Source organism: Ursus arctos, unplaced genomic scaffold, assembly GCF_023065955.2.
Source record: "Ursus arctos isolate Adak ecotype North America unplaced genomic scaffold, UrsArc2.0 scaffold_1, whole genome shotgun sequence".
Lineage (NCBI taxonomy): Eukaryota > Metazoa > Chordata > Mammalia > Carnivora > Ursidae > Ursus > Ursus arctos.
The window spans coordinates 81,506,792-81,528,922 of NW_026622763.1; the positions used below are offsets into that span (position 1 = coordinate 81,506,792).

General features: G+C 43.3%; 1 protein-coding gene across 2 annotated transcripts in view; it reads right to left on the reverse strand.

Annotated features, from left to right (window-relative positions):
• The window catches only part of KLF7 (KLF transcription factor 7), an 87,393-nt gene extending 70,480 nt beyond the window's left edge, over window positions 1-16,913 (reverse strand). The window contains exons 1-2 of one of the 2 annotated variants that reach the window (XM_057304337.1): window positions 16,895-16,913; window positions 15,924-16,163 (exon numbers count right to left, since the gene is read on the reverse strand). In XM_057304337.1, coding sequence (XP_057160320.1) covers window positions 15,924-16,025 — 102 coding nt within the window. In that variant the 5' untranslated portion in view covers window positions 16,026-16,163; window positions 16,895-16,913. Of the gene's footprint in view, window positions 1-15,923; window positions 16,649-16,894 lie in introns of those variants that run through there. The other variant, XM_026492093.4, reaches the window with a different exon arrangement.
• Between the last annotated feature and the right edge of the window lie 5,218 nt (window positions 16,914-22,131).

Consider the following 22,131-nt stretch of genomic DNA (forward strand, 5'->3'; position numbering starts at 1 on the left):
AAGTCTAGGACTTCCTACCCAGGTAAGTCCCCATCTTCTTATCATCTAACAACATGTGACAGTACATTGTTAATGAGTCATTTTAGCCACATAGACTTCCACTTTCAGAAGCAAACTGTCCCCAGAATTCTCACTTCTACACAAACCCCAAACTTCCTTCATCCTTGGGTACTAACACACACTCACACACAAACACACACACACACACACACACACACAACTGTTTCATGCATGGTAAAATACTTTAAATTTTTTAAATGTATCTAAAAAAATTAAGCCAAATATGCTATCTTTATCCAGAAGGTTTGATATGCCATAGACCATAAACAAAATTTACTTTTTCAAAATTAATGCAAAAGCTAACACACACACATGCACACACACAAGAAATGTCCCCACTTTTTAGACAACCAGTAGGAAAATGTTTTCCAAGTGCTGTGAGTATGTCACAAGTAACAGCCCTATTGGAACAAATAAAAAGCTACTATATTTCTGCTCAGAAAACTGAACAGAAATCATAAGGAGGAAGAAAGCCAGCAAGAAGTGCTAGTTTAAGGCTTGAAACAAAAGCCTTCCCTACCACAGAGTAGAAAACAATAACATCATATAGCATGTGACAGTTTACAAGTCACTTTCACATCCATATATCATTTGATTATAACAGTCCTATTATTACAATCCCCACATTGCAGATGGGAAAATGCAGTTTAGCAATTTGCCCTGGTTTATACTTACAAAGTCAGGACAAAATTTCAGGTTTTCTGACTCCAAATCCCTTGAATTCTCTACCACACCAGTATTTCTCAAACTTAATTTTCATTCCACCTCTATGCATTTTTACCAAATCAACATTCCGTCTGTACAATCATTTCCCTATCATTTTCTTTTTTAATTGCCTCACTAAGGCATTATGTATTAAGGTTGCATATATCTTAAAATACTTTTCCTGTAAATGTCTACCCATAAAAGATAACCATAAAATTAAAAACAACAAACCAAAATGATATTATTAACTTTTAGCTGATGTTTGCCCGCCAGAAGCTCTGGGTCTGAGATCTGTTCTCTCTTTATGAGAAGAAGAGGAAGATGAAGAAGGAGAAGAAGAGGAAGAAGAAGGAGGAGGAGGAGGAAGAGAGAGAAAGTGAGAAAGCAAAAAAGCAAAAAGAGAAGATGAAGAAGGAGGAAGAAAAGAAGGAAAGATTATCAAGCCTTTGGTGTTAAAGACATACTATCACAAAGCTGAGTCTTTCTCCTTGAGTTAGTCACAAGGATAGGGGGAAAAAAAAACCTGGAAAGGGAAAAATACTGCCTCCCATGGTAATTTGTTTTACTGGACACTGCGCTCTTGAAGCTTAAGAAGTGCAGTCCACCCTTTGAGAGGCATTGCCTTGAACCATGCTGCACCATGCATTGTGTTAACATGAGAATCAGAGGGGGAGACAAACCATGGGAGACTATGGACTCCTGGAAACAAACTGAGGGTTTCAGAGGGGAGAGGGGTGAGGGGATGGGCTAGCCCGGTGATGGGTATTAAGGAGGGCACGTATCGCATGGAGCACTGGTGTTATATGCAAACAATGAATCATGGAACACTACATCAAAAACTAAGGATGTACTGTATGGTGACTAACGTAACATAATGAAAAAATTTTTTTCATTAAAAAAAAAACACAATGGGAATGTATTTAAACTATTGAAAAGGGGCTCACAATTCTTGAAGGTCCAATACTGGCTTGGACTGAAATAATGATCTCTGAGGCTCAGGCAGTTTACCTGCAAATTGAGGAGGGGGAAAAGGGATTGTAATGAGGTGTCCCATGGTCTTCAAATTCTAATATTTGTAAAATTCTGGTTCTATGAAGAGGGAGCATAAAGAAGAGATGATGGAAGCAAAAGCAGAAGGAAAAATTAGGCAGATGCATCTTGGGTAGGAAGACAAAGGGTTTTTTGCATTCTGCTTCTCTTTCATAGGAAAACTGTGCAAGGACATTTTAAGTCCGCATGTCTGTTTTTCTTTTCTCTTCTTTTCTTTTCCTTCCTTCCTTGAAATATTTTTTTCAGAAATATTTTAACAGTAAGCTAATTCACACAGTAAAATAGTTATTAGCTTAAAAAGTAATTAATATGTATGTTAACAAGACAATGACCCTGGACCTTTACTTAGCACTCAAGTTTTTGAAAAGAAAAAAAAAAAGGAAAAGGAATTGGGGATTAGAGAAAAGAAGGAGGAACCCTCAGCATCAAGTATTTCAAAGAAATGGCTTTTTTAAACAGGAAAGGAACGACCCTGAAATTCACCATCTGGTCAACCTAAGTGATATCCTTAGTAATATAAGGGAGCCAATATAAAATAATAAATTTTTTTAAATACCTCTAATGTAAAACGGCATCCTGAAAGCATTAGAAAATGAAGGCCAAGTGCCTTGCTGGCAGTATTTGCGTGCCAAGGATAGGAAGAAAGCAAATTACTTGATTCTCAGGAAAGTACTTTATTATAATGCCCTGGAGTTCTTCACACAAAAGCATCACTTCCTCTGTGAAACAAGTCATATAAAATTCACCTCAACAAAAAATACGCCGTTAAAGCAATTAATGGGATTCTGTACAACATGCCTCTATGGCAGACTAAGAAACTTCCTACGTGTTTTTCTTCCTCAAAAAGGAGTTTTTCCCACCACTGACCAGTTAGGTCTCCGGGAGTGACAGAAGAAACCCTGACAATAGCAGCCCTTTGGTAATGAGGGCTATCTGACCAAAAAATACTTTTTGTTTGGTATTGTCCCATTTTGCTCTCACTTAGACCAAGAAGAGCCTACAAGCTCGGGAAACTCAGTTTCCAAATTGGAAAATGTTGCAAATACCAATAAGGCATGAACATGCTCTGGAGAACTGCTCAGCCCAGGCGGGGAGAGGGGTAAACCAGATGGTCTTTTCCATCCCAGATTTCAAAGATCTGCAACAGAACCTGGATGACTAGGAGAAATTCAGATGCAATTTGGAAGCTGCTCTATAAAACAGAATCCCAAACAAAGACATCCAACAAGGCAGAGAAACCTAAGACACGATGAAAATGAATTCTGGGTGAGAGTATAAAGCAATCCAGCTTGAGACTAGGGTGGAAAGATAAAGGTTGTTTCCAAATCACAGCGTTTTGGAGGGGAAGGTGCCCCAGAGAGCCGCCAGCCTAGCGCTCACAAATCCAAACGTATGCTCACCAGGTCCGAGATCAGAAATGAAGCTAGGCAGAAATAATGGGGACAAGGTTAATTGATGAGTACATAATCTGTCTAAAAGCATTCAAATTAAAAAGAAAACTGAAATACGTATGCTGGCCAAATAAAACACCTCTTCAAGCCAGTTCAGCCTAGGAGCTTCCTGTTTGTGTCCCTGATAATCTAACTCTTCCTAGTTCTACCCTAAGGTAAACTCTGGGCCAGAAGGCAAGAGATCACATCATTTGATGAGAAGCACAAAATAGTGGGTATATGTGGCAGAGCCAAAATGGGAGGGTTATGTTACACACTGAGATGATGTTAAATAGAAAAAAATTAAATGATATTAAAGCAAAAATCCTCTGCATGTCTTTGGTTCAGGTATACTAAGTTCACATGAGAACAAATTATCATCTAGTTAAACACAAAGCTTCTGAGAACTGGAGAAGATGTGTGTAGAGAGAAGTTGTACAAAACAAAACAAAACAAAACACCACCTAAGTAATCAGAGAGTCAGATAGTTAAATCTGTAGTTAAATTCGTCACAATGGCCTTGGATTAGATATGGCAAGTGGAGCTCCTGTCTTCCATTTTCTAGGCAGAAAAATCGGGGTACTTAGAACCCTTACAGCTTGTTTTTTAAAATACATTTTTTTAAAGTTACATGTTCAAGTTTCCTTCTAGATACTTCTCAAGAGCAAGATAAGAAAAATTCTTTCCATTCCTGGTATTGGTTGATGTAGAGTTAAAAAAAAGAAATGGGTAAGTTTAGGACCTTTTTAAAAAATAAAATTCCAGGAAAAAGATCTCATTGATATGTTAAGTGGTGTGAAGACTTCCCAGGAAATCTAGGAAGTGGGGAGAAGGATAAGGACATTCTCCCTTGGGATAGCTGGAAGCAGGTTAGACAAAGAACTGGAAATGTTCTTTCCAGGAGCCCCCCTCCTGCCAGCCAATGGGACCCTCCTCCCCTGGTTTCTATGTATCAAAGAAAACACAAATACACACACTGGAATGCAGTCCGTGCACCGGGCTGGCATCTCTGAAATAAATCTCTCCATAGGTGCTGGGCTAAACCTTCAATATGAGGAAATAATCTTTGAGTTTTATAGCAGCATATGCATGATTCTTCCCCCTCCCCCATAAAACTCCCAACACGAACAACCACATCAAATTATTGCTTTTCAGAGGCCAATTCAAAAACGCCCTACTTTATCACAGAAAGAATATTCCTTGTGTATGTGAGTGCTTCCATTATGTCTTATTTGAAGGAGGAAAATGAAATAAAAATCCTATCTGAGATATTTATAGATCTCATAAAACCTGATTCACTCTCATAAGCTGCTATAAGCTCAGTCATCAGGTAAGGCAGAAATGGCAGGTGTAGTAACCAGCACTGTATTATGTTATATATGCCTAATTCTGGCTCTTAAAAAAAATAACCACACGCTGGAAAAACTTAAGAGAAGTAAGTCATAAGTAAGACTGGAGAGAAAGAAAGGGGAATGGGTTGGAAATGTACATGAGCGGGCCAACCAAATTCCAGCATGTCACATAGGCCCAGTTTCAGGGGACAATGGATATTGCTAGTCTCTCCCCAGTTCTAAGTACAAGTGACTTCATAAGAGCTTCCCCTGTGGGATGGATAAAGGAATACCATGCCCAATGCCCAGACCTCTCTCCTGCCCTGTTTCCGTCATTCACCTTCTCTTAGACACTCCAGGATCACTGGTGTCTTAGATCAGTGATACCATTTAGAAAAAGAGCATTGTGCCACTTTGCACTGTTACTGAGGAGAGGAAAGATAGTTGAAAATGGAGAAGAAATGAGCATTTTTAAAGTGGATGCTAAATGCCAACATTGGGCCAGAGAGCCAACATGCCTGCCCTTATTAACTCCATTCCACAGATGATAGAATGAGGTTCAGAGATATCGTCTCAAGGTTTCAGCTCTGCCTTATTCCAAAACCTCCATGTAATTTGCCTACCACCAAACACTGTGACCCAAAGGAGACAGAGCATAGTCCAGTCCTCTTACAGATGAGAAAACCAAGACCCAGGAAGAAGACAGAGCAGAGAATTGTTTAAATCCATACAGGGCCATCAGTTGCCAGACCATAACCTTTAGCTTCTGCCCTGGTGTCTCCTATCTCACCAAGCGTCAGTATAAATGTGAAAAATTAGTGCTGAACAGACTGCCTGGGTTTGGATCCTGCCTCAACCACTTCCAATTTGCGTGACTTTAGGCTTGCAAGCCATTTAATACCTCCAACCTCAACGTCTCCATCTGTAAAATGGAGATGTGCAGAATCTGTATCTCACAGGGTTGGGAGGATTAAATAAAATGCTGCATAGGAGGAGTTCAAATGAGATCCCCTTCAGGGAGTCTTTGACATGTATTAGATATCATTACAATGCTTGTTCTGCCGACGGAAGAGTCGCCAAGCAGAAAGAGGGAAGAGGAAGTGCTCCGTGGATACTGCTTTTGCAACTCCTTGGCTTTGCAGCTACGAGAAGACAACTTGCTTAATCTTCCTCGGCTTCAATTTTCTCACCTCCAAGTGGGAAATTCTGTAATATCTGCCTGCTCCTTAGTTACAGAAAGAATGTGCTAATGACAAGAGACCATGAGCAAAACACCCGGAGCCCTTCTGAACCAACGCTTAATACAGATGCTCGTTAGACTGTCCCAAGCAAACAGGAAAATCCCCATCATGGAGGAAATGATCTCTTGGTCCATACTAAAAAAAAAAAAAAAAAAAAAAAAACCAAAAAACAAGAACCTTGATGTAAAGAGGCAAATGCACAGGTAAGGGTTGAACAATCTTAGAACACAGAAGTGAAGCCAGCGACTCAGTCTGCCGTTCACCGCATGTCGGGTGGCTCACACACAGCCTCTCACAACAGACCCCTTCTCCCACCGGAGGCGGGAACTGGGCTCTATGAACAGGGTCTGCAGTGGTCATCTGAACAAACACCAAAAGCTCAAAAGGTATGGGGTAGGGGGAATCTATTTCCACTCCTTTGTACGCTGACAAATTTGCCGCCTCTCCAAAAATAAGAGGCAGCACTGTGACCACCCCATTGAATTCCTGCTAACTGAGCTCCGGAAGGTGAGCCTGCGAGCAGGGTCAGGAGCAGGCAGGCACTCCCTTGCACAGCCACTGCTCCACAGCTAATTGCCGTTTTCACAGCTGGGTTGAGCTTTCCAAAAGGCATCCTTCAACCCTAAGCTCTGAGCTCCTCTCCTGATGTTCTTTCTTGCCAACCATACCCCCATCAAAGACAGTTTATAGATAAAAGGACGTAGTTATAGTACATACATTTTTGCAAACATCACAGTGTGAAAGAGAGGCATTTCTAAGGCTTCTTTGTGAAGATCACCACATGCCACGGTCATTACCACAAGAGCTAAGCCTTCTACAGACAAGGAGGCAGCCTCCTTGCCTGAATGTCCTCAGTGGCAATTCTTCCACAGTTTATTTTTGCTCCTCTTACTAGAAACATGGGTTCTTTGAAATCCTTTATAAACAGAGTCTACTTCCAAACAGTGAGGTCAGTAAGAAATATGGAGAGCTGCTACCTAACGCCTATCTGGCACCACCCAACAGACGTTCATGCATGCATCCCTCCCTTTAAAACCACAGAGCAGGCTGAGGTAAGTGGAAAATCATGGTCGAGGGCCTGCCGAGAATGAATTATTTGAAGCGCGGCATGGCTGCAGCTGAATGCCCAACACCACAAAGGTACCAGAAACGGAATTGGACCAGGTTAAGCAAACCTCTAGTGGGTCACAGGAATGTGAGCCAAATGGGACTGCATTTGACACTTTAAGGCGAGGGAAAGCAAAACAAGAAGGATGAAACAACGCTTGGGCCGTCGCTATTAACCAATGAGCTGGACGAAGTGCATCCACCAGCACTGTCCTGCCTTATTCTAAACCTCTGTTACACTTAGACTCCAAGTTGCACTGGAAAGCAGATATTTCCATATAAGCAGCAGGCACCTGCACCTCTGATATATCTGATATTAACTCTCTGTAGCTTAATGGCTCAAAGTCTTTGGCTGCATGTTGGAATCACCTGGAAGCTTTAAAAAAACACTGATGCCTGGATTCCACCCAAAGGGATACCGATTTGATTGGTCTGGGGTGCAGCCATGCTTGAAAACCATTGCTGCAGCCATGCTTGAAAACCACTGCTGCAGACATCGTCGAATCTTAACTCACCATCATATCATAATCCCTACATATCTATTGAATGCCTACTGTGTGCAAGGCTCTCTATGAACCTGAAGGGTTACATATTAAAGGTTGATTATCAAAATTATAACCAAGGCATCAACTCTGCTCTATCTCAAACAACCTTACTGGAAAAACAAGTGAACAGGAAAAAAAGTTAAGAGGAAGAGGAAGAGAAGGAAAGAAAAGAAAGAAATGAAGGGGGGAGGGAGGGAGGGAGGGAGGAAGGAAGGAAAGGAAAGAAAAAGAAGCTATACTACAAAACAAAACTAAAAGTTCTACACAAGAGTGTAGAAGTAGTAGCAATTACTATCAGCCAAGGGAAGGGAAAGGAGTTTTCTGGAAGATGTGGCAACCCTCTGAAAGTTAAAGGATGGGGAAAATTTGGACTAACAGAATCAGAGGGGAAGAGGGAGGAAGAAGGAAAAGGCTGAAGGAAATAACAGAAATAAAGACTGAAGCAGGAAAAGCACAATGATGCAGTTTGGAGGGCACTTACTACACATAAAAGGTGGAAACGTGACGATTACCCACGTTGAGTGGAACATCCTAGAACATCCTGACTCTTAGAAGTTTGGCCTCATTCTAGGTGCAACAGGAAGACATCAAGAGCTTGAAAACATGGTGAGAGAGGTAGAAAGTCAGTCCAGGGGCAGTGCCAGGGGCTGCCCTGGGGGATGGCAGAGGGAGCACGAAAGGGCAGGCCATGGTGAAGTAGTGCAGGGGCCAAATCGGTGCGATCTGCACCCGACTGGATGCAAGGGAAGAGAGGAGCCAAAGATGACTAGAGCTTCAAACACAGATCACAAGAAAGGTTATCTCAATAAAAGAAACCGGGCAGCCAGGAAAAGAGGAAAGACGGTGTTGAGTTCAAGCTTTGGGACACAGTCAGCTGAGGTGATCATGGGACACCCCCAAAAGCTTTTATTGTCAGTCCCACGTTTTCAATCCATCCCCACTTTGGGGGCCTGAAAGTCAGGAAAATACCTGCAGTTGGAGATGCAGGGTATAGCTCTGAGGAAATACGGAAGTCTCCATCTGGAGAGGAAACTGCAGAGGTGACACCAATCAGTAAGATGAGTCCCCACAGAGAATCTTCACCATTGTAACTCCCCAGGATTGGGTAGAGAAAGGCAAAAAATCACCAAGCAAAGGGGTGAAGAGCACCCTACGTTTCCCTTCCGAAGGAGGCACACTGCAGACTTAAGCCCACTTCATCCACCAGGCCTAAAAGGACATTTTGAAAAGCTCATAAAAGTTGAATTTCTTCCCAACTGCTTATCTCAGTACGTAGTATTTTTTTGGTTTAAATTTGTAAACCATTATAACCTCGCTGCCCAACCAGCCTGCTCTAGACATTTTTAAAAACTTCAAAACAATTTTTCCCTAATCAGCACATGATTGCTGTCACAGTTTTGTGCGGTCCCTTTGTTGGCAAGGTGTCAGAGAAAAAGCCATTTCACATTGGATGCTTTCTACATAAAACCCCAGTTCTATTGTCCATCCCAACCCCCTACCATATACATCATGCACCCTTCTTACGCCCACTCCGCTTGTTATCATTGAAGTGACAGACCTTTTCAAAATAAAACTGGAGTTGTAATTGGGAGCTTTTGTTTGGTTTTTTTTCAGGACAGGGTACATTTTCCAGGTTACTACACATTATTATAAAAGTGGAAAAGGGATTAAATCATACTCATAATCCTTCACCAAGATATTCAATAGCTTGGTTTAAGTCCCAGACAATTACAAGATCCCATGTACTAGTAGTGTTCTAAGTCAAAAAGGGGATTTTCTTGTTCCCTTTAAGGGGAGGGAGGGAAAGAGAGAGGAGGCAAGAATGAGAAGTGACTCAAAGTATACTCAGACAGTGTAACCAAAGGCAAACAAACTGATGTGGGCGTCCAGAAAGGGTCCTGAGTCCTGGAAGCACGATCAGTGTTAACAACAGCTATATGACCTTGGAGGGTTCAAGGTCTCATCTGCTTTAACAAGCACTTGGTCCAACACCAGCATTTTAGAACTGAAGAAACCAAGATCATTTTCAGGATTTGAAATTCCAAGATTCTATGTTCCCAGGTTTAGTACAAGGCCTGGGGCCCTGACTTTCAATATGACCCTCAGGAAATGTCAATAAACCCATATTCAGAAATAGATATCGCATGTGGCTCTACATTCATTATTTTAATTACCTCTAATCATTTCCGAATGACATGGATGCTGTTTCCTGGCCATTACGGACATGAGTATTCACACTGTATATTCATCCGCCCTAAAAGGGCCACCAGCCCCAACATGCCATTAGCTAAAAGAGCAACAGAACTTGGGAAATCTCAAGCAGGTTTTATAAACAAGGTTGTGACAAAGTAGGTAAATACAGATAGGCACAGGTCAGTGTTCGAAAACTCACCGGTCTTAAAATTTCTTTTTTTGGCAATTACGTTCTGATTCTGTATCACTTAATTTTGAATATGCTTACTCTCCCCCACTGGAGTCAAGCTTACAGGGCAGAATCTATACCTGCGTCACCCAAAGAGTATTCTGGCACATAACCACAATTAAGGAATGACGGATTTACTCTGAAATATTTTCCATATTTCAACACAAACAAAGGAAATCTCACAAGGTGTGACTGACTGCACCCACCAGCTCAATCAGGAATGCTATCACTATGAAATCAGAAGTCACTCATACCTCAAGCAGGCTGACACTCGGCCCATATTCCAAGGCTGCTGTTGACCCTTGGCTGTAATATCAATCGACCACACGTGTGGTGGGTAGGGCTACTAGAAGCTGCTCTAATGGAGGGAGAAATGGACACAGTACACTTAGCAGGACACCTAGCAAGTTCTCTGTCACCCCAAAATGCCAAGTGAGGGAAACAAAAAGGACTCAAGGCAGTAGAAATAATTCTCCAAATCAGCAGCCACAGATAAAGGCAAACAAGACCATGACCATTTTAGGTAAAAGCATGTGCTGGCAATGGCAATACTTCATTTATTTGGGGAACTCTTAAACTAAATTGAAAAAGGATGGTTTCTCAGGTGGATGTTCTAGGGTAAGCACGCAACGGAACGGGGTGGAGGAGTGTCTCTGAGCTTGCCCAGGTTACATGTAACATTAATGATGAGACACTGTAAACTGTTCCACCGACTTTAAAACATTAGTAGCTGTAGAGCTTCCTAATCACTGTACTTATGAAGATTCAGCAGTTTGGGTTAAAACATTTCTACTTGTATTATGCTAAGTAAGCATTCAGATGATTCAGGAAAACAAAGGGATTTATTTGTAGAGAGACTAACTCTCCACCCCTCACCCTTCTGGCACCACTCAGGTTAAATTGGGGAGCTGTCCTAAACTTTCAGCAAATCCCAATTCCAACATACACGCTCACCGAGTGAACCGGAATCACAGAGGCGTTCTCTGCACTGGCCAGTCACAGGGTCCAGCATAGGTGAGGAAAACAACAACAACAACAAAACCCTTGCACACTACTACAAACTGCAGAGATAGGGGGCGTCAGCTATTCCATCAACATGAGCCAGTGGGGGCTGGCCAGTATAAACTGTATTCTTCTTTGCGCAATGGGCACAGAGTGATTCAAGAAGACTGCAATGCCTTCTTGTACTCAAAAAGTTAAAATCACAAATCCTCTGAAGGGAGAAGAATCTGAAGATTTATAAGAGAGGCTACTAAAAGCCCCATTAGGACCCTCTCTAAACTCTTCCCATTTAAGCGAGGAGGCAAATAGCCCCCACTGGCATTTATATTTAGAATGGGCTGGAAGAGAGGAAGAGTCCACATCTGAACACTGAAGGTCTCTGACATACCCATAACATAAATCATTTCAGGGTGAGGCTGTCACAGTGCATCTTCTGCTCTGCCCTTTAAATGGATTGGACCCCAACATCACATTCTCCTCGGGGTAGGGAGTGGGGGGTGGGAGTTTCAGGGAGAACAAAGAAGTCACCACTTCCTTTATCCCCCCACGAAAGACAGATGTAGTAAAAATATCTGCAGTGTAACATTCACTCACTTTAAAATACAGAACTGCAAACAGGTAGACCGAATGATAATGTTTGTGAGCCCCTAAATCTACGCAAAGATGTATCTATTAAAAAGAACATGGAAACGAGTCTATTAAAGAAAGGCTAAGTGCGTGATTGATTGCACTCACATGTGCTCTCATTTGTAAAGCTACATTTATTTAGTGATTGCATCCATATATAGAAAATCTGAATAACGGGACAGTTTTCTTTTTTTTTCATCTACCAAGTCACTGTTTCAAATAAAAAAAAAAGATTTATGGTAACCGAAGAGCACACAAATAACATACCAAAAAAAAAAAAAAAAAGCCAGCTATTTTATCCTTTCAGTGTGGTTAGCAAGGCTCCTTTGTGTCTACAAATTTCCCTGGGTGGTGCTGTTGCCAAGAAATTCTAATTCATGACAAGGTTTTCTGCAAATTGGGGACAGAGGCAAACCTGCAGATGCAGGGACCCTACAGTTTGCTTTGTCTTTCTGGCTGAGACAGCACCTGGCTGCTCAGGCCTGTGGAAGGCAGTGCGAAGGCAAGATCACCATAAAGAGGAAAAAGCAATGCAGCTCACAGAACAAATCCCATCCCTTGTATCATGAGGCTGTTCTTGGAAGGCAACCATTTTTGTAGGTTGTCCCCTAGAGATGCCTCATATCAAAGGCCCTTGTAAAAAGCGTTCCAGGGTGCCTGAAACCAAGATGAAATTGCAGTGTTATGGGGACACTTTAGTTCGTACAGTAGCCAAGTATGCCATTAGTTTAAAACAATGGGGGAATGGGGGAGGAGGGAGGAATGTTCTATGATTTATTTATTTGTTTCCAGTAGCAGTGGAAAATTTTCTCTGAGCAAAAAGGAGGCCTGAAACTGACCCCATCTGCCAATTATGAATCAGCATTAACAACAAGCATAATTCCATAAGAGTTTTCAAGTAAACATACCATGCTCCTCAATGGCATGAAGCAAAGCTAAGTGCAAATAAGACTCAGAACTTCATTACTTGACCTGCACTCGTGAAAAGAGCAGACTAAGTATACAAAATCTATCCAAATTCTAAAAGCCTTTGTAGCTTCTTGGAGAAAAATACCCAACAGTATCCTATCAAATCCTTTTTATTTTCCAAGTCAGCAGTGGGTCCAGAAAAATCACTATTTCTACTGGCAACAAAACTCATGAATGTGTTTCCCTTTATCCATCATCAAGTGGTACCCTATAAGCTACTCCGGCTTCTGTCCTACCTTTGACTTTTTCCTACTTTTGCTCAGACAGCTCTTGGAAAATTTCCTGCAAGTTTCCGAAGAACTGAAGGCTGGTAGCCTTTAGAGTTGTGCGTCAGCTGAATTCCATAAAATAAGAGACCACATAAGCACAGTGTAATTTACAGTTATATGACAGGCAGAGATGATGTTACTTGGGCCAAGTGCTTAAGTATGCAGTCAGAGCCCAGGAATGGAGAGCTGTTAATGTAGGATGTCCATCTGGATTTTAAAATTACACCAGCAATGATTTTCAGAGTTGGAGCTGTAGGTTGCTAAAGACATCACTGCCTGAAAGCCCAATGTCAAAATGACGATCCCCGCGACAGGAGGACCATCCCAAGCTCACTGACTGTTAAGCAGGACAATTATCCCAGGCCACAGTTTCAAATAAAATCCCCAAAGAGTCCATCCTTAATTTTCAAATGCACAGATGTTCTTGGGTTTATCATCCAAGCCACTCTTTCTCTACAAACCAAATCAGATTATTGGAATCTCTGTATTTCGCTCATCTCCTCAAGGCCAGGTACACTGTTCACTTTCAGAGAATATCTAATAATTGCTCCTCATCTGACCTCTAAAATCTGATTACCCCAGAGCATCAGGAAACTTCCTCCTGCCTGGGGGTTCTCTGTAGCAATCTTCTTAAGCCATTTTGAGCAAAGGAGTCTCAAAATTTCACCATCTGATGGTTGATTTGGCCCCGACAGTTGCATATAACCATCCTCCCTCCTTACACTCAGAAGCAGGGGGGGGGCAGGAGAGGGAGGAAGGAAGAGATGGAGGTTGGAGGTTTTGTCATCAGCATGAACTTCGAGTCACAGTCACCTTTCAAGAGAGCAGTTGTGACTACAGAGCCCGGAGCAGAAATCTCCTTGGAGTGATATCTTATTTAGGAGTGCTTCCCCACAAGCTACGTTTCAGTGTGGCCTCTGAGCTGCCTCTCAGATAGCTTGGCAAAGGGTTTTAAGGTAAGAGCATTGCCAGTTGGAGAGGGTTAAGGCAAGAAGTAAGGAGAGAGGTGTGTGTTTGGGGGGGTGAGATTCCTTGGCCTGCAGATAGAAACTAAGCTAGAGGTTCCTTGAGGGAGGCAAGTAGAGAGGGGTAGGGAGAGGAGGGGGAAGGAAAGGCACAGAAGGCTTCGGAGGAAACAATAGATCTAATACATCCCCTAATTATCAAACCAGTGATGTTTCTTTACAGATCCAGACTCTCTCCTGGATGGTCTAACCAGATCTAGAAAAGCAGGTTTCCTCTGGCGAGGCCTTCCCCCAAAGCAGGCTTTACTACTGTGAAAACTTGAACCAAAACAAAGTTGTGTGATTCATCAGGAGGGAACGCTGTAACAAATAAAGCCAACTTTCTTCCCTCCAACACTGCTTAACAGTTAGTCACAAACAAGGGCTGCCTTGGGCAGGCTGACTAAATCAACAGATTCCCTACCCTAACCTGTCTAGACAGTCGTTAATACGCAACCAGTTTGACACCAGTGGGCTGACAACGTGAAATGAAAGCTATTTCAGAAAACGAAATTCTGGCAACATTTTGGCTTCATTAGCATGTGAAATGAAAGGAGGAAAAGATCTGGTGAGACCCTTCATGAGACAGTCTCATTAGGGATGGGGGAAAGGATGCACTGAAGAAATGCCTCACGCTAAGAATGCGTGAACTATGTGTACACTCAGAGACAAAGTCGAAGGTCTCTGCCAGCATCCTTGGGCAGCAACGGATGGTGGCCACACAGACAGCAGAGGCCAGCACCTGGAGGAAACCTCACCGCCTCTAATCAGGGGAGAAGAGGCAACGAGTAACAAAGGTACAGTCGGAGGATCAGCTTTGCCACTCTGCTCCCTATACCCAAAGCCAAACCTCACTCACTAAAGCAGCAACTGTTACAACCTAGCCTCAAGCTGGCAAACCCTGCTTTGGATCCTGGCAGAAGAGATTCAGCCGTTCATTAGCCTTAACAAGCTGCTGTCACTGAGCGAAGTTACATGAGCAAGCCACACACCAAGCTTCTCGCAGTCCTCCCCAAGGGCAGGCTGGTTTCTTCAAGACGGACTGTGCGAGTTCACACTTCCCATGTGCAAATGCAGATTGTCTTCTTGGACGTTCCATGGTGCACACTGGAGTATTTTTAAAGAATACCCATACCCCCCTGCCCCCCACCCACCATCTTTCCTGCAGAGTGTCCCTTCAGCAGTTCCTAATCCTTGCTGAGAAAACGACTGTTTCCGCAGCAGATCTAGCACTTTCCACTGACCAGCACTTTCTTTATTCCACTTCACAAAGGCCAGTGAACTTGTCACCAGACCCGCTTTGCCCTCAGTGGGACGCCTAGCCAACTTGGCATCAGTGCCCTTCAGCATCATAGGAGTTTCTTAACTAGTCCTCTAAGACGAAGTCAGGGGCATGGAAACACACACCACCCTTTGTCAGTAGCTGTGCCTTCTAACCAGGGAGGGACCCCCAAACAAAAAAGAGAAACAAGGACGCATATAGAGGCATTGCCCTGGGGAAATCTACACTGCATGGTCAGCGGTAGATAGATACATCTTCCCGTCCTCCTCCTAGATATCTAGATATCGTTGAGTATCTTTTGTCACTGGGCTCTTCTCCCTCCTGCCCACCTACTCATCTAAAAATCAAGTTTCTATATTTCATTGACACTCGCTAATTACTGGGAAAACACTCCGCTATGCTCCCACCTCCTGACCCCCATCTGACGGTCGGTCGGTCGTCAGTACCAGTTGAAAGAACAGAACCTGATTTAAGGTACCAAGTAGGTAGAGCTTCAGCATGTAGGGACGCAGTATCCTGTCATCGATGGCTCATAAAGCCCCAAACCACCTTCCCACCCGGTTCCTCCGAACCCCAGAAGTTACGCAGGTCTGTGCTGGGGACAGTGAGCCCGACAACGTGTGCGCAAGGATGTGTGTTGGTGACTGAAACGCAGGCAGCTCAGACCGGCTGCTCAGCTCAGCACACTAAGGGGTTAGAGGGTGGGTGGAGAGGTAAGCGCAGATGACTGTTTCCGAAAACATTTTAAACAACAAACAATCAAAAAGGGGGGAAAAATAAAACAAACAAACAAAAAATTCAACCCCAAGCCCACACCAACGCAGCCCCTGCGTCTCCGCCGCCACCACACGATTTACACAAGTAATTTAAATCATTCACCTGCTGCCAGGTCTCCTCCAGGGATGGCAAAGCTGAGAAGTAGCCGGTGTCGTGGACAAGTTGTAGCTCCTGGAATATACTATAACTAGCCAACACGTCCATGCTGCTGCTGCCGGGCAAAACGGGAGGAGAAACCCTCCCCCGAACACAGTTGGGTCTGTTTGTTTGTCAGTCTGTCTGGCTCACCCCCCAAGAAGGCAGACATCCAGTGGCCCTTTTGTTTTGTTTTGTTTCAGTCAACTAAAAAGGAAAAAAAAAATCAATGCAGGAGAGAGGAAGAGAGGAGGTGAGAGAGGAGAGAGTGAGTGGGGTGGATGGAGAGAGGCATCCAGCATGTACAAGTGCAGACGGCTGCCAGGAAAAGGGGACTTCTCCACGGGAGTAACAATTCCCTTCCAGGGCTCTAATCACTCCAGCTCGTGGATCAGGAAGGGGGATGCAAACTCACTGACACGAAGCTGCCATCTATTTCTGCAGCGCTGTTCGCTCCTAATGCAATCTTTGCTCTTTATTTTGGGAGGTTGCATTTTTTTTTTCTCGCGATCGCTTCTCTCCCCCCCTTCCCTTCCCTCCCCACCCCCCACCCCATCCTTGCTAGTTTGTAGTCTCTCCCCCCCCTCCTTTTCTCCTCCTCCTGCTCTTCCCCCTCCCCAAACTCCCCCCCTCCGCCCGGCTCTCCGCGCAGCCGTGGGATCTCGGAGGAGGGCGTACATTAGGCCGCGTGTGACCATGTAAGGTAAACAGGGGGCTCATGAAGTCACTGAGGACCAATGGGGAGCGCAGAGCGGGGTCCGGGGCGGGGCTTGGCTCTGGCGGTGAGCGCGGATTGGCAGACTGCGGATCTCCCTGCTGCCTTACAAGGCGGTGCGAGGCGAGCTATTTTTAGAGGGCTATATAAGGGGGCTGAGGCGGCCGCGGGGCGGCTGGGGAGCGCGAGCGCGAGGGACGGGGAGGGCCGCGGCGACACTCACGCCGGCTCCCGGGACGCCGAGGCGGCCGGGCTTGGGCCGCGCGCCGGCCTCCGACCCTCGCTTCGGTGCTTGGTGGAGCCCCGGAGCCCGCGCCCCTCGAAGGGGCGGGGTCGCGTGTTGCCGTCCTGGCGGTGACGCGACCGGTCAGGAGGTGAAAGTCCAGAATGCGGGGTTAGGATGCCTCCTGGAGGAGGAGCGGGGCGGGAGCCCGGCGGAGCCGCCGTCGGGGGTGGGGGAGGAGGCACTGACACTTCCCACTCTGCCTGCCTCCGGGGCCGTGGGGCGGAGAGGCGTGCAAAGGAGGGCCTCACTTACTAAAAAGTAAACCGAGAAAAAAAGAAAAAGGCACCAAAAGCCCCTTCACAAATTGCCCACAGGCTGCCAGGGCGCTGGAAGGAGCGCCCGAGGAGGAAGTGGCACACAATGGAACCGAACAAAGGGGAGCGGCGCCGAGAGAGCGACCTGCGCCCGCCCCGCGCGCACGGCGCGCAGTCCCCGCCCCGCCCCGCCAGCGCCCCGGTGCGCGCCGCCGCCCGCCCGCCTGCCGGCCCTGCGCGGGGGACACCGCGCGGGGGACCGCGCCGGGAGGCAGTCTACCAGTTAGAGTTGATCGAAAAGGGACATTTCTCTGGAGTGAGAGTCAGAGAGCATGGAAGGCGCCCGGGTAGACGCGGGGCGCAGGCAGGAGCCGGCAGCTAGTGACGGGGGGCTCAAACTTGAGGCTCCCCATCTGGCTTCAGAAGTGTCTGCCAAGCTGCGGTGGTGAGAGGCGGAACCGGATCGGACTCTGGAGCTGGCGTAGAGAAATACATAGATCGAGATACTCTTATCTCTTAGTTGAAAACCTTGCATAACGCACTTTTTTTTTTTTTTAGGGTCGACCAGTTGTTTGGTTGACCTTATGTGGTTAGTGTCATTCGAGTTTCCCAAAAATGCGCTGTAGCTGAGCTTACATTTTTGGAGTGACTGCAGAATTCGGTACTTAGATGAGAAACTTAATTCTACCCGTAATGAAAGAAACACATCCACTTTAATCGCCCTTCTCAGCTTTCCCACCTTCTGAGAATGTGAGACTCCTTATCATAATATTCGCAAAATTCTGCTTTATAGAACGAGCACAATTCTAAATTCAGTACTTGCCAGGGGAAATTAAACAGGAATTATTGTGTTTGAGGAAAATCTAGTTTATTTACTTTGTGATGTCTGGAATTCTGTTGGTCAGATCTACAGCATCCATTGTAGGAATATAATTGGCATATTTGCTGGTGTTTATGTGCATGGGATGTGCAAAGATGTTAGTGCATTTAGTATTATGTATAAGCATTTGTGGTGCTAGGGGATAAGTGGTAAAGAAAGGTTAAACATCATACGTGAATAAGGTGATATCATCCTAGCACACATACGTGTTATCTCCGGTATGAGAAGGCCTCTCTTTGAAAGGCCAGATGGGCCTTTCCCAGAAGTAGAAAACCACTTAGAGCCATCACATCCCAATTAATGCATTAACTTGGTCCGTATGGTCACTGGTGCTGCTGCTTACTAGCCATGTGACTTTGAGCTTACTGGCTCAGACCCTCTATCCATCTCAGAAATATAGAGTGGTATCTGCCATGCCTGGTTGTTATGAAGAATCAAACATTTGTAACTCACCTAGCATTGTATATGGGGCTATTAGGTAGATACTAAATGTTAGCTATCATTATCTCCTGGTTTTAGCTAAGTAAACTAAATAATATAACTGAACTAATCAGAGGAGGGGGGGGCATACCAGAGTCTTAGAGAAAAAGGAGAGGTAGAAGCCCCTTGCCAATTTGTAATAAGTATTACAAATGTAATGTTCCTATTGTGTGGGCAGATGGGGAAGAGGCCATTGAAAAGCCCTGGGGTAGAAAACAAGTTCTTGAGTGAATAGGGGAAGGAAAGGAATTTAGACATAGGGAACTCAAGAGGCAGAAGGCAAGGCAAAGCCAAAGCATATAATTTGATGTTTGAACTCAAGTGAACTTAATTTCTGTTTTTTTGTGTTACACCATTACCATTTTTGAACAAAATATGACATTCTTGTTAACTTGTAAGTTTGAAGATTTTATAGATAATAGTTAACTAGTTAAACACTTCCAGTGTGCCAGGCTGTATGGGCACATAAACGTTGTTTGTATGCAATGTCTCATTTCATCCTGGCAACAACCTGTGGTAGGTACTTTTGTTATCTCCAACTTTATGGATGAGAATACCCAGACTTAGAAATATTAAGTTGGTCAAGGTCACACTACTAGGAAGCACACAAATCCAGAAGCATCTGACTTTCAAGACTATGTTTTGCCTGGGGGTCTCTGTGTGGGGAAAGCTTTTAAGTTTCTTGTTTTAAGTCAAGATTTGTTTGTAAAAATGCCTGGGGGGGGGGGGCTTCCTTTGAGGTTTTTCTCCATGTAAATATCAGTCATCCAACTTACAGAAGAACTCAGCCAAAATCTTACAATGTAAATCCTGAAGGCCTCATTATGACTTTTTTCAAAGCTTTACAGAATATTTTAGAATTCGTTCTAAGAGATTTATGCAACGAGGCACTCCTAAAGTCACATTTTCAGTATCAGTCATATTTAACTACTTTTTATAGCCTAGAGACCCTAGGTTCACATTGCAAAACACATGCAAAGAATCTGAACGCACAAAATAATCAACAAATTAAGATCACAAGGGAACTTTGGCAGTTAAACAAACCAAAAATAAACAGCATGGCTCTAAGTACCACATATTGAATGCCTTCTCTGTACCTGGCATTTTATACATGTTCTCATCTGGTCTTCACCACAATCTTGTGACAGAGTGATCATTGCTCCATTTTCACAGATGACGTTATACAAGTTCAGAGAAGGCACACAATTTGTCCATTACCATGTCTGTTAAATAGCAGAAGCAGATTCAAATATAGGTCTGCATCCAAGATGACTCCAAAGTCCGTGTGCTCTGCATACGTTACCTTATGAGACACTAATACTACTTTTAATAATATCACCCTTTGGAAGTTATCCTATAGGAAATACCTAAGAATAAATAATACTAACCCCCCCCAGCAAAACTAAGAAATAGAACTATTTTATGAATAACATAGTAAAAATGTCATATGTAAAGAGACTCAACCAAGACATCAGACTGTTTCTACTAGAAAAGTCTGATTCATTAGTGCAGGAAGTCCTTATTAGCATTGTGTGATTAGCACTGGTAAAGCCTCCTTAAAATAAATCTATCTAAAACAGGGGCTAAATTTCAGAACAATTGGTGAAAAGTGGACTTTATTTGAAAATAAAACACAATGTTATTAAAATACATTTAGTCTATCTTTTATGGAACAAAATTTATGTTGTAAGTACAACTATGTGCTAATTATGGAATGAATAAACAATAAACCAAGAAGATTATTGTTGGCTTAATTTTTTTTTTTTTACCAAATTTGAAGCACCTTACAACATGTTTTATTTCATATTTGACTTTTAGGCCATAATCAAAAAGGGGGTTGTTTTGTAAAAATGTTTGAGGACTTCATCAGTTTTCCCAGGGGATCTCACTTAATTTTTTGATTAAAAGTATTCTCTTCTCTTCTGAAGCATCAGTATAGTCATCATCCCTGTTGATTTTACCTACACTTGTTTGTTTAACTCTACAGACTCTCATTTGCCAGTTGCTTCACCAACTTCACTTTCGTTGATACCATGAAACCTTACACCTTTTGCAAGATTTGCAATTTCACTTTGCAATAGAACTGAATTTATTTGCATTGGATTATAAATGTTTATCACAATGGGGAGTGGGGGGGGGAGTCTAATGTTTAAAAGATTTTGAACGGGTAACTGATTTATAGGTGGCCATATCATTAATAAATATTTTCATCTACTTATGACTTTTGCTTCCCTTCACAATCTCACTACAGTGAAAGCAAGTGTGAACTTAGGGAGCATGCTTTGATGATATCACAGAAAACAAGCATGTCAGAGAGGTGGACGTTAGTAAACAAGACTGAGAGACACAGTATGAATCTGGAAGAAAAAGTATGTGGCCATATGTGTCATACAATGAATGATGTACATACATACATATAACCAGAGAGTTGTTTCATGCTTGAAAAAAAATGGCACCTTCATCAGGCCTCTCCTGTCCTGGATAAAATATTCCTCAAGGATGGACATCTCCTTTTGTTTTCATTCTGTACTTACTTTCTACTTATAATTTGGTTTCCCACTTGTTCTGCCTGCAGGGAAAGAATGTACTGGCTACAACCACAGGAGCCTGGTGCTCATTGTGACAGTTTGGGTTGTTTTGTCAATACAAAGACATTTTAGTTTTAATTGTATTTTCTGTGAGTGTAGTTATCATGGGTCTGGCTCCCTGGATGTGTTCAATATTGAGACTCTGATATGTTGAGGTTTCTGGACATGATGGAAAGAAAGAGAGAGAGAGAGAGAGAGGGAGAAAGAAAAAGAAGAAAGAAGGAAAGAAAGAAAGAAAGAAAGAAAGAAAGAAAGAAAGAAAGAAAGAAAGAAAGAAGGAAAGAAAGAGGGAGGGAGGAAGGAAGGAAGGGAGGAAGGAAGGGGAGAAGGAGGGAAGGGGAGGGAAGTTTTGGTCTTAATGAATTAACCAAAAACTCTTGGCAGGTAGTTTACTGATCTCCAGAAAACACGTCAATCTTGCTGTTGGCTTTTCAGAATTCTTTAGGTATATTATAGCTTAATAAAACAAAAAAAATTTTTTAATGAAATGTTAAAGCCAACCCTGAATGTTGAATTCTTCCTCATACTGGGTCATAACAACGGGGTAAAGAGGAGACCTAAGGTGCGTTGCTGGTGATGGGCATGTTGCTCTGACTCGGGTAGTCTATTGCTTAACAAAAATTGACCTACTGTAGTGACAAAGGTAAGGAAATCAAAAATTTCTTTAAAAGTTTACTGTCAGGAATGCCTGCCCAGAGCTTAGAATTGGACATTTTACGTTATTATGACCTGTGGTGCATAATTCCTATGAAGATTAATATCTGCAGTCACTTTCCCAGCTTGAGCTACCAGCACTTAGAAGTGTCAGTAACCTTTGATGAAGAACAAAATAATCATCTAAATTCAATCAGTTATTCAACATATATTATGCAAAACATTCATTCATATATATCATGCAAAGCATTTGGTCATTTAACATTATGCAGAATGCATACATTGAAAACAGAAACAAAGACGCATTACCAACATTAG